The 15430-nt window shown below is 34.6% G+C and overlaps 1 protein-coding gene and 1 pseudogene across 1 annotated transcript in view; both read left to right on the top strand.

Annotated features, from left to right (window-relative positions):
- The window catches only part of PROS1 (protein S), a 73061-nt gene extending 68598 nt beyond the window's left edge, over positions 1 to 4463 (top strand). The window contains exon 15 of the mRNA XM_016165180.2: positions 294 to 4463. Within this exon, the coding sequence (XP_016020666.2) occupies positions 294 to 454 (161 nt within the window). The 3' untranslated portion in view covers positions 455 to 4463. The remainder of the gene's footprint in view (positions 1 to 293) is intronic.
- Positions 4464 to 9256: 4793 nt separating this feature from the next.
- Positions 9257 to 9375, top strand: LOC118602453 (annotated as a pseudogene).
- Positions 9376 to 15430: the final 6055 nt, after the last annotated feature.

Genomic DNA, 15430 nt, shown 5'->3' on the forward strand with positions numbered 1-15430 from the left:
TGAAGTAGAACATTATAAGTAAGAATATGATCTTTTTTATACATGAGTATGTTTATCTTAGGTTTGGATGGAACTGATTGTGTTTATGGAATCGAAGGAACTTGTGGACGCTCAGTTCAGTGCCAAGCACAATACCTTAATAAAAATTTATAAAATAGAATTAATTACATTATTAACTTTTCCTTTAGGATTCGAATTTGGTTGGAAATGTAAAGTCTTAATAATTCTTCCAACTGTAAGCAGAAAAGATGCTAAAAGTCTTGGGCTAATATTTTAATGTTCTGTTTTTGCAGATGTTCCATTCAGTGCAACACCAGTGAATGCTTATTACAATGGCTGTATGGAAGTGAATATTAATGATGTACAGCTGGATCTGGATGAAGCCATTTCTAAACATAATGATATTAGAGCTCACTCATGTCCATCAGTTTTGCAAAAAAATAAGAGAACTTAAGGCATCTTTTCTCTGCTGATATTATCTTTTTCCTGGGTGTAATTATACTTCTGTTTCAATAATAGTTGAAGGGTTTTACTTATGACGCGCAACCTTGATTATTTTATGGTATTTTGGTCTTCTCAGAATTTTAAAAAGGTCCTTTTTCAAGAAAATAAGATTCTTGTGTGATATAAATCACATTAAAGAATTACTTCTGTTGTCTAGAAATTAAATAATGAAACATAAATAATTTGATTTTTTTTGCCATAAATGACATTTCTTCATTTTTATGTTTGTAAATGTAAACTTTAACTTTACCATCATAAATTAGTGCTTAAATACCTACTTTTCTCAGAGAGCAAGGAAGCAAACACAAATAGAAGTTCTTGTGACTAAATACTATTGATCATAGCAGGTACTATTTTATTCTATTTTATTTTTATTCTATTTTATTTTATTTTTTATTTCTTTTTAAGGTAGTAGAAGAAGAGACAGTGGCATTAATTCAAATTGAGGGAAAGTCCTTAAAGCTTTATTCCAAAACAACACCTCAGGGGGACCAGCTTTGGCTTCATCTTTCTTGCACTTGGTTTTACATTTGAACTAGTAGTTTTAGAGAATTAGAAAACAAATGGGACAGATTTTCATGAGAGCAGTACATGAATCTAGCTGGTTAGTAAAACTCTATGAGTGTGAGATTCTAGATCATGTTGGGATGGGTGAGGAAAACCTGGCTGGGATGGGTATATTACTTAAATTAGGCTGTGTGGATCTAGAGCAGAAAAGGCAGAACCTAATGATGGAAAGAATGCATAATATGAAAGTTCATAGTGTTCCTTGAACTCAACTTTAATTACCAGATTAAGTTGCCAGAATATGATTGTTGACATACAAAAGGAACTATGAAAACTAGAACAGACTAATGAAAGGATAACCACAGAGGGACATAATTAATATCGTGTCTTTGTAATATTGTATCTTTGAAGGAAAGAGGTAAGATTACTTGCTGGTAATTCATTTCAAATGACAGTTTTATGACCCCTAAACCTACAGTTCACATTAAGCATGTATCAGATGTTTCCTTGACAGTTATAGAAAAATAAATTTCTCTTCCACTATAGATATTTTACATCATGTAAAACAATAAATTGGTGTATATTTAAAAATTTATATGAATAATATCTATATTCTATCAACTCTTTGAACAGAATATAAAATAACATAATATATATGTGACTTCATGTAGCACAGTTGTTTTTTAGTTGAAAGACAGATAAAGTTCAAATATTTAATGACTAATTATGGTTGGAACTCAAAAGTGAGAAGAAAAGCAAAAGTAACATGTATTGAGTATTTGACACACCAGAAATTGTGTTCACTCATCTTCCTGGGTATAATTTCTCTCCCAATTACCACTGCACACTATGGATGACGAATTTGAGCAAGCAACTACTGATAATTACGTGAATGTAAAAAAGCAAAGCAGTAGAAAAACCTAAAGTATATGAAGAAGAAACAGAAAGGAAGATGAATAATTTTTTTTAGGTGGAAGAGCTCTCTAATTCTCATTTAATTATGCCTAAATACACTCAGCTGTAGGGATCAAGTCCCCATTTCTCAGCCAAACTTCCAACATGCAGTAATCTCCATAGAGGCTCCAGAGACTCATTTATAAATTTCATCTAACTGTGTTTGAGATGGGCTTGGAAATGGGCAGGGTGGCGGGAGGAGATAGAATGAGAGAGAGGGAGAGAGAGTCTAGACCTCCTTAGGCTGACACATTTTATCTTTGATTTTGATCTTTGCCAAGGGATATGGATTCCTACTTTTAAAGAGTTGGCAGAGAACAGTGGTTTCATGAAAGCCAAAGTAGTATACTTGGTGCTATTTGAGCTTTGTATCATGAAGAAATCCATGAAGAAATCCAAGTGACAGGGTCATACAGAGTCCCCCAGAATACTATTTACAGAGATAGTAAACATAATGGTTAATTTGTGAGAACAGAGCTATTCACCTCCATTCTGTCTGAAATTGTAATTCCAGTCTCAGTCTCCATGAGTCAAAGTATTTCCAACTTTCTTTTTATCTGGAAATGATGTTGCTGCTGGAAAGAGGACTTTTCTGTGTGTTTGTTTAATAATTGCCTCATTTCTTTTGGAAATCCCTTAGTCTCTCTGGTCAGTACAGGACTGGGATATTTGAAATAATTTTATTTCAGATTTCTTGATATTGCTATTAATGACATGAATTTTGGAGACGATATGGCCACTAGATCCTCTAGGGATAAGTGTGATAAATTTTTAAGTAATTCACTCAGCAACAAATATTATCAAGTACGTACTCCATGTATACAGAGGCAAAGGTAGTAGAATGTCTAAAATGCTAAGGCCCAACTGAATAGGAAGTGACAGGACTCAAGTCAGCCCATGGTAGGCCTCACCTGTTCCTCAGAGTTACAAAGCAGGTTCTTTCAGGTTGAACTAAGAAACTGAAGCAATAAAACTTTTGATCATTGCTCCTATATTAGAGTAGTTTTCTCTGCAAACGAGACTGATTTGAAAGTGAACTTGCACCTGGGTTACTTGCTATACCAGGCTTCAAAATTTCACAGAGAATTTATATTTGAAAATTGGATCTTATCCAGTGGAAGAGGCATTGGTGAAGGGCCGTTATGTGGGTCAGCAGTCTATGACATTTTTGGGGTACATATTAATATTAAAAATGCAAAGCCAGATTACTAAATCAGATTGACACTGTAAAAAGATTGAAACAAGATATGTGAAGGTAAGAAAGTCAGAAAAAGAGGGGAACTGAGCATGGGTAGGTTTGGAACAAGTAGAACACCATTGAGACCGTGAGGCATATTCTGAGCCGCAGTCAACTACTTCTGCAATGCTTTGGACCGGCCATGATAAAGCAATTACCTATGGACAAGAATAGCATCCAGTGAACTTACAGACTCATTTCTATATACTATGACAACTTTCCACCACGAACCCATTTCAAAGAAAATCCTAAAGGTTTTGGGAGGGCAACAATAACTTCATTTATTGAATGACTATATGTGGAACACACATAATATGTCAGACAATATTCTGGGTATGTGGATTACATGAGTGAATAAAACAGACAAATATTTTTGCACCTATGTACAAATAAGGTCATGGAAAAGGAACCTTAGAGCTTCAAGCCAGAAATGTCTTCTATGATTCTTTTCCTATCAGGTCTTAATTTAAATAAACTTTTTATCTTATTGTTAGGCTGACAGATTTCAGGTTACTTTGTATTGTTAAATTCAATGAAAAAAAAGTTACTAAGAAGTAGTCTTTAAGGCACTGTGTGAACACCTTCATTGGTATAGAGCTCACTATTTACCCAAGTCAGCCCATTTTCTTTTTGTTCAGTGCATCATTTTAAAACCTTCAAGAAGCAGATATTGAGAAGATATTATACAGGGATTATAGACTGAATCTCCTCAAAATGTATATGTTGAAGATCTAAACCTCAATGTGACTCCATTTGGAGATAAGGCCTATAAAGAGGTAATTAAGGTTAAATGGAATCATAAGTGTGGGATTCTAATCCATTGTGACTAGTGTCCTTGTAAGGAGAGAGGGATGCATAGGCATAGAGGAAGGGGCATGTGAGGACATATTCAGAAGGAAGTCATCTGCAAGCCAAGGAATGAGGCCTTAGGAGAAACTGACACCTTAGTCTTGGGCTTCCAGCCCTCGGACTGTGAGAAAACAAATTTCTGCTGTTCAAACCATCCAGTCTGTTATTTTATTATGGCAGCTCCAGTAGACTAATACAATAGGCAGTAGATTTATTGGAAGGGACACCCAGGAAGAGAAAAAGGGGAGAGAGCAGGAACAAGTAGGGAGAGTCTTCGGATAGCCACGTGAGACTCACACCACTGAAAGGAGGAAAGGAATTAGGTTGAGAGTCTCGTATCTCAGTGCACTTCTGAGAAATTTTCAGTTAGGTTGATGAGGATTTCATTAAAAAAAAAAAAAACAAAAAAAAACAGCATCTCATCAGAAGAGTCCTGCCTCAGGCAGGAGTGGCCTGGCATAAATACCCTCATCACGCTTACAGAGTATCTAAGTAGCCCAGGTGGATCCAGAAGACTGACTCCTGGAGCTGTCAGTTGACTATGTCTCCTGTAGCACGTTCTCTTGAAGGTGGTCTAAGCAGCAACTTCCACGTCTGCCACAGTCAACTCTGAGTATTAGAAAACTTTACATTAAACAAAAATCGGACTCTCCATACTTAACAAAACACTCCTCTACTGATGACATAAATGAGTTGAGACTCCATTAGTTGCAAATGTAACTGAAACTAGTGCAAGCAAAAGAAGAGCTTTTGGAAAGATATTTGATTAATTTATGGAATTTGAGAGATTAAAGAGTATTTCTGGGGCTTGGATTGCAGTGGTGAACTAAGGAAGTTCATGCACGTTGTTTCTTAGGGGTCTTGCCCTGTGAGCAATTGTATTTTGCTCTAAAAATACATACTGGCTTTCTCAATTCTTCAGTTGGAACATTATGGAACATGGCTGCCAACCATTTCTGAATTTACATGTTCATGTCACGTACAGCTCAAATATGGTAGAAAAATGATCATGTTTATTTTTTGGTCCCAGTTCAAGAATTCCAAGAGAAAAACTTGATTGGCCCAGCGTGGATCAAATGTTCAGTACTGAAATGACAGTGGTGTGAAGGCAAAGTGGACTTACCTTAGACCAGGTTCTCAAACTTGGCTGCACAGTGAAATCACCTGTAGACCTTTAAAAACACTGACCATTCGCCTCCTTACCCCTAGCTTCTAGCCTCTGGTCTCCAGCCTCCAGTCCAGGATTTAATTTAACTGATTTGGTGTGCTGTCTGAGCATAGAGAACTTTAAAACTCTACAGGTGATTCTAAGGTATACCACAGAAATATGCATCTCTCACAAAGCAAGGAGATAGAATGGGGAGCTGAGCTCAAGCAACTCCCATCAAGGGGTCCTGGCAACCACTTGTAGATCCCCATTATGAAATAAAACTTTCTGCTGTTTTTTTAAGGAGAACGTATTTAAGTCATTGGTAAAAGTTATATTTCTACAACTCAATTTTTTTTTTTTTTTTTAAGATGGGGTCTGGAGGGACAGGGAAGGTCAGAGGTGAGAGGAGGGAGGCTGCGAAAAAGGAAGGGGTGTGGCCTAAGCACAGGGTCGCGATCAAGGTGGCGTGGGTACTGGCCCAAGATACACGTGGGAGACCTGGGGTTTGGTTGTGGGGAACAGGTTGAAGAAGGTGGAGGGTGAAGGTGGGAGAGGAAGGTAATGGTGCTGGGGAGGAGCAGGCTGGGGCGGAACAAAATGGGAAGGTGGGGACGGGTGGAGAGGAGGAAGGAAGAATTGGTAGAAGAATTGGTGCAGGTACCGGAGAGCAGGGCAATGGGGTGGGAAGCTCTACAACCCATTTTTAAAGTACGTCTTATTTTGCCATATTTTTGATAAAGATTACATTAAAAATAAGTACCAAAAAATTAATAATAATAATTCCTCTTCTACCAGAAGAAAAGTAAGTTATTCTAGTATATAATATACCTCTTATGCCTTATACGACGTAATGGTTGTGTAAAAAATAAAACCAACTTTTAACTTTCAATACAGAAAATAAAAGCTGAACCAACTGTATGCTTCTAAAACAATCCAAATTTGGGGCATAAAACATACTCTGGCAGACAACTCTTTTTCTAAAGAATCTTGTTCCATTTTTAAGAAAATACTATTTTGTCAGTGGGATCTGCTGAGGCAAACTCTTCTACAAGTTTCATTCTGTGTAGCTCTTAAACATGTTTTTAAAAAAACTGTCAGATTAAAATATTACATTTTCTCTTGAATTAATCTTTATATGGGTTCAGAGAGTCTAGGTAAAACGTGTTTAAATGATTAGTTTTTGGGAGAGGTAGACGGGGAAAAGGGGGTCAAATATAGGGGGGTTGGGAGAGGGTGAAGTGGTAAAGGGGATCAAATATATGGTAGCTGAAGGAAACTATGGGTGGTAATTACACAATAGAATATATAAATGTCAAATTATAATGTATGCCTGGAAGTTATATAATTGTATTAACCAATGTTACCCCAGTAAATTTAATTAAAAAAATAAAAGTGTATTTATAAAATAAAAAAAATGATTAGTTCTTTTGCTAATTATCTAATAAAATTTCTGATTTTACCGCTCTATTTGGTCATATTAAAAGTTTAGAATTTATTATAAACAAGCACTCTCTGTAATATTGCAGAGACATATCTACATAGATTTCTAGATGGACAGGGCTATGTTGCTTTTAAAATTGTGATTTTTTATTATCTTACTAGGAACTCAATGATCAGATTTTGAGGATTGTTATATATAGATATAAACAAATAGCTGAAATCTGCTGTCAAAAGCTGCAGCTCGAAAGAAATTACTTTAAATATCCTCCTAAACACTAATGCCCTAAAATTGAAGAAAAATAAACAAAACCTCTGTCCTACAAACTTTTAAAATTCTAAATACAGTGCATAGTAATTTATGTACTTTTACATCGGTGAGATTCCTGTGTCTTGAAGTTTTGTGTATTTTATGATTTTTGTGATTTCAGACTGACAGATCTATGAGCCTTGGCTAAATAATTTATAAAGTGGACACCACGGTATTTCAGAACACAACAATTCTACTGGGCTAGAAATTTGGCATTTCGGACATTACTTAAATTTTTTTTTTTGTTTTGTTTAGAATTATAAATATTATACATGCTTCTTAAAATAATTTAAAATATGTACACTTATAAATAAGTAAGTATTGTTAACTGTATGGTTCTTTTTTTGTTGAAATTACAGAGTGAAAATAAATGTTAATTTAAAAATTTGAGAGATCATTGTGAATCCCCTTCAAATTTCTATACCGATTTCTATTCCTTTAGAATTTATAAGTTTCTTCTGTCTCCATTTCCTCACCACTAGTTTTAATATTCTGTTAATCTGACGAGAAAAAACATGGTAGCTTATTGTTTCTATTTGCATTTTATTGATAATTAATGAGTTTTAGCAACTTTGCACATATTTATTCAGGTTTTATATTATTTTGTTTTTTTGAGGGGGAGAGAGATTTGCTTATTTAATGCATATTTTGCTATTGGATGGTTTGTTTTTCTCATTGAAGTCTAGGAAAATGTTATGTATAATAGATATTAAGAATCATCTGTTATTTATCTTATAGGCCATCAACTAACTTAATGTTCCATTTGATTGGAATATCTTTTAGTGGATTTCTTTAGTTTTCTGCTGTTTTAACTATAATGAAAATAATAGTAGTTTTCCTTCCCTGTACACTATACTTAATTTGTTTTTCTTGTTAGCTAGGGCTTCTAAAATATTATTTTTAAGTCAGTTTTGTATTATTCTTGATTTTAACTGGATTACTTTTAATATTTCACCATTAAGTTGAAATTTGCTGTTGACTTCTAAAGATATTACTCATCAATTTACTTATACACTACTTATCAATAATACTTTATATTTTTCTAGATTTTTGTTTTTTTTTTGCAGGTCGCTTATCGAAGCTTATCATATATGTTAGCTGTGTCTATTGAGATGATTTTTTTTTATTTAATATACTCTAGTGCTAAGCAGGGTTTGGGCCTGGTTAGTACTTGGATGGGAGACCACGTAGGAAGACCAGGTGTTTTAGGCATAAAAAATAAAAATAAGGGCTTGTAAGCTGATAAGGTCTTTGCAATCTGTGAGGTCAACTAAGGGCTTGCCTTACCTAAAACACACACACACACACACACACACACACACACACACACACACTCTAGTAAGTTACATCTACAGAATGCCTAATACACATCTACAGATTTCTTAATATTGAACTATCCTTGTATTTTTCAAATAAAGGGCTCTTAATTTATAGTATATTCTGAAACTTCTATATTCATAAATGTAATAAGTCTAGATAATTTTTTCTTGGTTCTATTCTCATCTAATTTTGCTATTTGGGTTATGCTAGCTTAAAGAATAAATCCAAATCTTTTTAAGTATAAAGGTTTGGGAAGATGAAAACAGTAAGGACCATGATGGAAAGGTAGAGAAACGATCATATGTATTTGAAAGGGTTATGGAAGGTGTATTAGTTTGCTAGGGATGATATAAAGAATAGCACACACTTGTTGGCTTAAAAAATAATTGGTCTCATAGTTCTGGTGGTTACCTTATCAGGGCTATGAGGAGGATCTGTTCTAAGAAAAGGGTAAAATCTGAAAATTTTGAAAGATGTATTTATTCTATGTTTTTACCATAGTAATTTTCACCAACGCCACTAGAAACATACATTCAGAATCAGTTAAAAACAAGTTCTGGTGCAAGAACAGAAGTGCTATTCAAATAAGCACTCATGTTAATGTTCATTTAACAAAAGAAATAGATTCTGACTCTCATCAATTATGTAAGGTAAGGAACCCAGGAAATTATTAACTAGCATATTTAATTTCAATGCATTTTCTCTGAGAGCATTAAAATATATTTGTTGCTTCCTGCAGACATTACTTTAAAGCATTGATATATTGTGGTTCTTCTATATAATTTTCAGATAGTTGATTGTGTGGTTTAGAAGATGTTGAAAAAAGACTCTAAAATTTAATATTCAACTTGGCCTTCATTTGTCAACCATAAATTCATTAAAATAAAAAGTTGTTCCCATGATCTAGTCAATTATACAGACAGTTATTATTTAATGTTTTGTTCTTATTTTTTAATTTTTTTAATTCTTTGTATTAAAAATGAATATAATCTACAGCCATGCTACCCTGAACAAACCCAATCCTGTCTGATCTTGGAAGCTAAGCAGGGTCAAGCCTGGTTAGTACTTGGATGGGAGACCATCTAGAAAGACCAGGTGCTGTAGGCATAAAAAATAAAAAATAAGGGATTGTAAACTGAAAAGATCCTTGTAATCTGTGAGGTCATCCAAGGGTTGCCTTGTCTAAAAACACAAACAAAAACAACAACAACAAAAATATGACCTCTTTGGGTGGACAAAATGGGAGATACTAAATAACTCAAGTATGAAATAAAAAAATCTGTTTTAATTAATAAAGCTGTGCTTCTGAAAGTAGTTTTTATCTACTTTATTTTTACTTACACTTAATTTGCCTGGAAAATGTCAGGCTTCTAGGTCTAGAAAAGTGATCTCATGACCATGTTGAGGTAAAGTCAGGAAAATAACATATTTCAAAATTGTTCTAGGGATTCTCTATTACTCTGTATTAGCGGGTCTACTCAGTAATATTTCAAATATAAAAAAATATTTAGCTCTATTAATTGCATAATAAAAATATACCATAATCAAGTATATTTTAGGGCTGAGAAAAGAAGCTCAAAATATTTATTATGAGTTGTTCCAAATTCAATAACATAATTAGGTGTTTTGTTGTGTTTTTTTTTCTCCTTAACTTGGATTTTAAAGTAGCACTTTGCTTCCACTTTCTTTCCACTTATGTTTTCAGTTTGATTCATAAGTAAAACCCGTGGTAACTAAGGACAAATGTGACAAATTGCTACAAGTCCTCAGTTCCTTTCCCTGACTCCTTGTTCACCACTTGAAAAATTCTTCCGTCATAGGACAAAGAGTAAATCCTCATTATAGACAAAAAGGGCAAGTCCTGTTAAATGCATTTTAAAAACAGACGACTTCCCTAGCCACTAATTTCTTCGTTTTATATTCACATTCTCTAGAGGGTTTCCAAGGTCCTTCATAATCTTTCCCCTTCTACTGTCCCCAGACATCATCTCTGCCTCATTAGATGGTTACTTAGTGGCCCTTCATAGGTGCCATTTATTCCATGTGTCATCATCTTTTGCTTTGGCCTATGATGTTTTACATTCCACTAACAGAGTCTTCCTCACCTTTATTCCAACTTTCCCACATCAATATATTCATTCTCCCTTGTAGCACTTAACCATGTTTGTATATACTTTTATGTCTACTGTTTATTTACAATGTGTCCTTCCATAGACACATGTAAGGAGGGGCATTTGGCATTTGGTACCCTACACATATTTGTCGAATAAATAAATTATATTGTGCTTACTTTACTTCCTCTCTGACAAGGTTGCAAACATTTCTGTACAGGGAAAATTACCAATTATTCTTTTCATCCACAGCTGCTTCTGACAAACCTCACTACCTCCTAAACACCAGTGACTTCATGGACACTTGAAAAATCTAGGCTCATTAAAATCATGAGGCACCAGTGAAGGTCAAAGGGAGCACAAGGAATAAGATAAAAAAAGAATGAGGCGTGTAAATTTCAGTAAGCACTTTTTTTTAGCACGCTGAGATGTGCTGTATTGTGCTTCACCATCATCTCATCTAGAAGAGGGAACAACTCGACAATGAAGTTTTTTGGAGCTGAGCAAAACATTTGCAGGAGATAAGGGGAAACACTGAAGGCATCTGTGTTTGAGTTCTGTCTATAGAGAAGCAAGAATTAGCTGTCCCTACTCAAATCCACAACCAGCTGATTTAGGGTAAAAGGCCTTGCACTATAAAGGGCTATTATTGTGTAACAAAGACATTGACATACAAAGATGCATCCCATTTTCCCCTCATTCTTAGAATTTCATGTCCCAGGCAAAACAGATGACTCATGTTACAACAGAGCAGCCCACTCCACAAATCTTGTAAGAACAGTCTCAAAGGAAATCCTCAACTTTATATCAACTTGGACATGTCATTTTTTTTTTTCCCTTCAAATACTCTTACAAAGGAGTGTTTCATCATTACTTTGACATCCTTGGGAATAATTGAACAAATTCTACTCAAAGAAAAAACCCTCCAGTTATTTACATTTAGCAGACCTGTTTTGCCTCTTTTGATTTAAAAACCCAATATCCAACTGCTTTTTTCTTTTTCTGCATTTTATATTTTTTGCCTGTAATACTGCTTTTTCTCTCTGTCTACCTTTGAAGATAAACTCATATTTCGGTCTTAATTTGTTTCATGTCAGTAAAATCAAAACAAAACTGTAACACATTTGGAAGAACATGTCACTGTCTTTGAGCATCCTGTTCTCTTCCTTCCTATTGTCTCATACTAATCTTGACCACATGCTTTCCAGGCTCTCAGTTTTGTTCACTACACATTTTTTAATTGAAGTAAAATTCACATAACATATAATTAGCCATCTTAAAGCCATTTAGTGGCATTTAGTGCATTCCCAACGTATTCGTTAATTATTTTACTTCTTTCTTAGTGGACCCTTTTCCCCATAAAATTAACAAAATTTTATTATACTTTCATGCCTGAGCTCAACCCTGTGCTTTCAACCCTCACTAGATAACCTACTGTCTAAATTCTCTGAGAGGATAGAGACCCCACTGCCTATCTCATTTTCCACCCCACTTCACTCCTGCTCCCCAGTGCAGAGGGAAAGCCTTGTGTCTCCTGTCCAGGTTTTCTCCCATCCAATGTGCTGCTGCCTCATTTCTTCTACCTTGTGGTATATCCTGTACCACCAAATAGTTTGGGAATTTGTCATCTCTTCTCAATTGTTACTATAGCACTCCTGCCCTAGGCTCACATTCTCTCTCATCTGATTTATTGCATTTGCCTCTTAAATGTCCTTCTGCCTCAACTTTCTAATATTCGTCTTCTTTTTTGTTGTTGTTGTTATTATTTACATTTTGAAAAGAAAGATCTGTCAAGTTATTTTTGTGCCTTAAAACTGTCTATGACTTTCCACTGCCTAGAGGAGGAAGTTCAAATTCAATATCTACTTGTGGGATTCCATTGTTATTCTCTATGTTGTATTTCTTCTATAAGTTACACAGTTCAGCTACTATGAATACATTTATTTTCTGAACACATTTATTTACTGAACAGCTAGCTACTGTATGACAGGCATTGTGATGACTGCTGAGGACAGAAAAAAAAATGCACCTGAAAGAATTGCTGCTTTCAAGAAACTTCATTTTAAGCTTCCACTGGTTTGGTCATGCTGGTTCCCCTGCATAAAATATCATTTCTTTATTTGCCTCTGACAAAGTTTAATTCATTATTCAAGTCCACATTCCATGCTATTTCTGTAAAGTCTTTTTTTACTTTAGAAAGAATGACTCATTCTGTCTGTATTGTGGCCAAACATTTTTATACCCTTGTATATTTTTGTTATTAGCTCCTAAATATTTCTTAGAAGTGCCTATATATCTGTCCATTGTCAACACCACTACTCCTGGCCACCATCCACTTGTACTGCTACAATTATTTTCTCTCTGGTTGTTCATTATTCGTTTGCTCCTTCTCATCCATTTTCCTCACTACAGCCAGAATGATCTGGCCAATACTGAAATCTCTTCAGTGGCTTCTATGGTTCTTAGTTGAAGATCAACATTCTTAATTCTGCATCCTATTTTTTAGATGGTCTGGCCCACATTACCAGCCTAATCTCATAGTTTTCACTCCCCCAATCCCCTCATCTTTGCTCTTAAGTCACTTTGGACCTTATCCAGTTTCTCAAATGTCTGTTCGCGGGACTTTAGTTCACGTTATTCTTTTGCTTTAGAAATCCCTTAGCTCCATTTAACTCACCTTGACTCTGCCATCAAATATCAACTTTATCATTATTTGTTTAGAGAGGCCCTTTTTGCCCTCCATGATAGGTCAATCTCCCATTTATATACTCTATGGCCCCATGATTCTTTTTTTCATTGCTTTACCTATTTGTAATGATTATTCATTTACTAATAACCATCTGCCATACTAAATATCATTAAAGCAGAAATGGTATTTTTTCTCCTTTGATCCTTAGTTCCAAGAAGAATGCTGTCTCTCTCTATACACATATATAATAAATATAATAATATAATATAATATAATAATAATATAATACAATACAATATAATATAATGCATACTATGTATGATATAACAAAATATATAAATATACAAATGAATATATATTGATTGAATAAGAGCTTAATTACAGTAAGACTTTAAGCTCTCTCATGAATTCCTCATATTGATGTCCTTAGAATCAAACACAGTGCTTGAGTCATAAAAAAAAAAACAAAACAAAAACAAAACAAAACGATAAAACATTTTTGCTTCAGGCATACTGTGCTGACTTAGGTTTTAATTATTTAATATAATTATGAATGTGTAGTCAATGACAGATGCATGGTGATCCATAAATGTGGTTTAAATTAACCAACTGAAGTACAAATAATAAAATAACTGATGCAGATTTTAGCAAAGTTTTGTATTATTTTCATTAATTTCTATGATATCTAAATTCATCTTAATGATTTAAAGTGTACTTTGTTATTTTTATGACTTTCGATGAGGTGGTACTTTTTCTATTACACTGTCTATCTTTAAGCAGTAATCTCTACTACACAACTTCAGTGGAATAAAGTCATATTTAATTTCCCATTTTCACTAAGGACAATCAGAAACTATTTTCCATCTTTAAAATTATTCAGTGGCCTAATTTGTAACAAGTTAATTATTTTTTTTTAAAAAAAAGAATGGAGTGAGACGTCATTTAGTGCAGGAGTATGAACTCGTACCAGTCCACGGCCTGTTAGGAACTGGGCCACACTGCAGGAGGTAAGTGGTGGGTGAGCAAGAGAAGCTTCATCTGTACTTGCAGCCGCTCCCCAGTTCTAGCATCACCATCTCAGTTCTACCTCAGATCATTAGGCATTAGATTCTCATAGGAGTACCAGTCCCTGGTGCCGAATAGTTGGGGAATCCTGGTTTAGTGTATTCTGCTGCCTGTTGTCTAACTGCATTTGATTCAGTTCAGAGACAAACATTTAAGCTTGTTCGAAAGTTCTCACATGGAACTGGATGAGGGTCCATAATGCCCCATAAAAGAGATGTGTGCACATCCTAAGAAACTGGACAGAGTGTGAAATGGAACATAAGCATGAGTGATACACTCTTTACCTTTCAGGAGTCTCTTCCATTAATACCATGACACCTTGGGGCAGACTTCTAAAAGAGAATGAAGTGAAGCTGAGGCAGCCAATGTAGTAGAAGCAGCACTGACTTGGAAACAGGATTGTTGGCTGACACCCTGGGGAAAGAGTTGTTGACAGGGGTTAAGAAGGCAAGTGAGGGTGGAAATGACTTGGGCTTTGGTAACAAAACTACCAGGTTACTAGCTGTCTTGACTGTGAGTCACTACTTTTTGAGTTTCAGTTTTGAATCTTTAAAATGGAGATAATATGCATATCAAGGTATCACTGTCAAGTAAATTAAAATACAATGCCTTGTATATAATAGGTGTTCATTAAATGATGACTAGCTTTTAAGTAATAAAGATAATATTGTATTTCATCACAATTAGTAAAAAATGTTATCTTAAAGTTATTCTAATAAAATTCCCCATGATTAAATTGTGATTTTATTCTTTAGTAAAAGGTTAAATTGTTAAAAAATCTTCCTGACCCTACATTCAGTTTAAGCTTTTTCTGTACCCAAAGACAAATACACTTTGGTTCTCGAATACACTTCCTTCTCAGTAGGGTTTCCTTCAGTTTGTTTCTCCAGAGTGATTCCTCATGTCTTCCTCCAGATATTCCCTGTAGCCAAAACATGGGTGGTATCTGCCCATATCATATGCCTCTTCTCTTAAAAGAGAAGAACCTTCTTAAAGGTGTGGGATTTGGAAGTTATTTATATATTTTACAACTCTACCGATTCTACCCAATATCATCACCATTTTACTCCAATGTACTGAGTTAATCAGATCCACTTTCATTCCTCACTTGAGTGGGACTGAGAAATAATATTGCTTATTACTGTAAGGAGTTTTGTGATTTTGTAAAGCTATGGCGTCATACATTTTTTTCTATTAAAGTTTGTTGAATAAACTTCTTTTATATAAAACTATTGTAAAATTTACAAACAGGTTGTAGAAAGTCTATATTAAGTGGAAGGAAATTATAAATTGAGAC

Source organism: Rousettus aegyptiacus, unplaced genomic scaffold (assembly GCF_014176215.1).
Source record: "Rousettus aegyptiacus isolate mRouAeg1 unplaced genomic scaffold, mRouAeg1.p scaffold_m13_p_4, whole genome shotgun sequence".
NCBI lineage: Eukaryota > Metazoa > Chordata > Mammalia > Chiroptera > Pteropodidae > Rousettus > Rousettus aegyptiacus.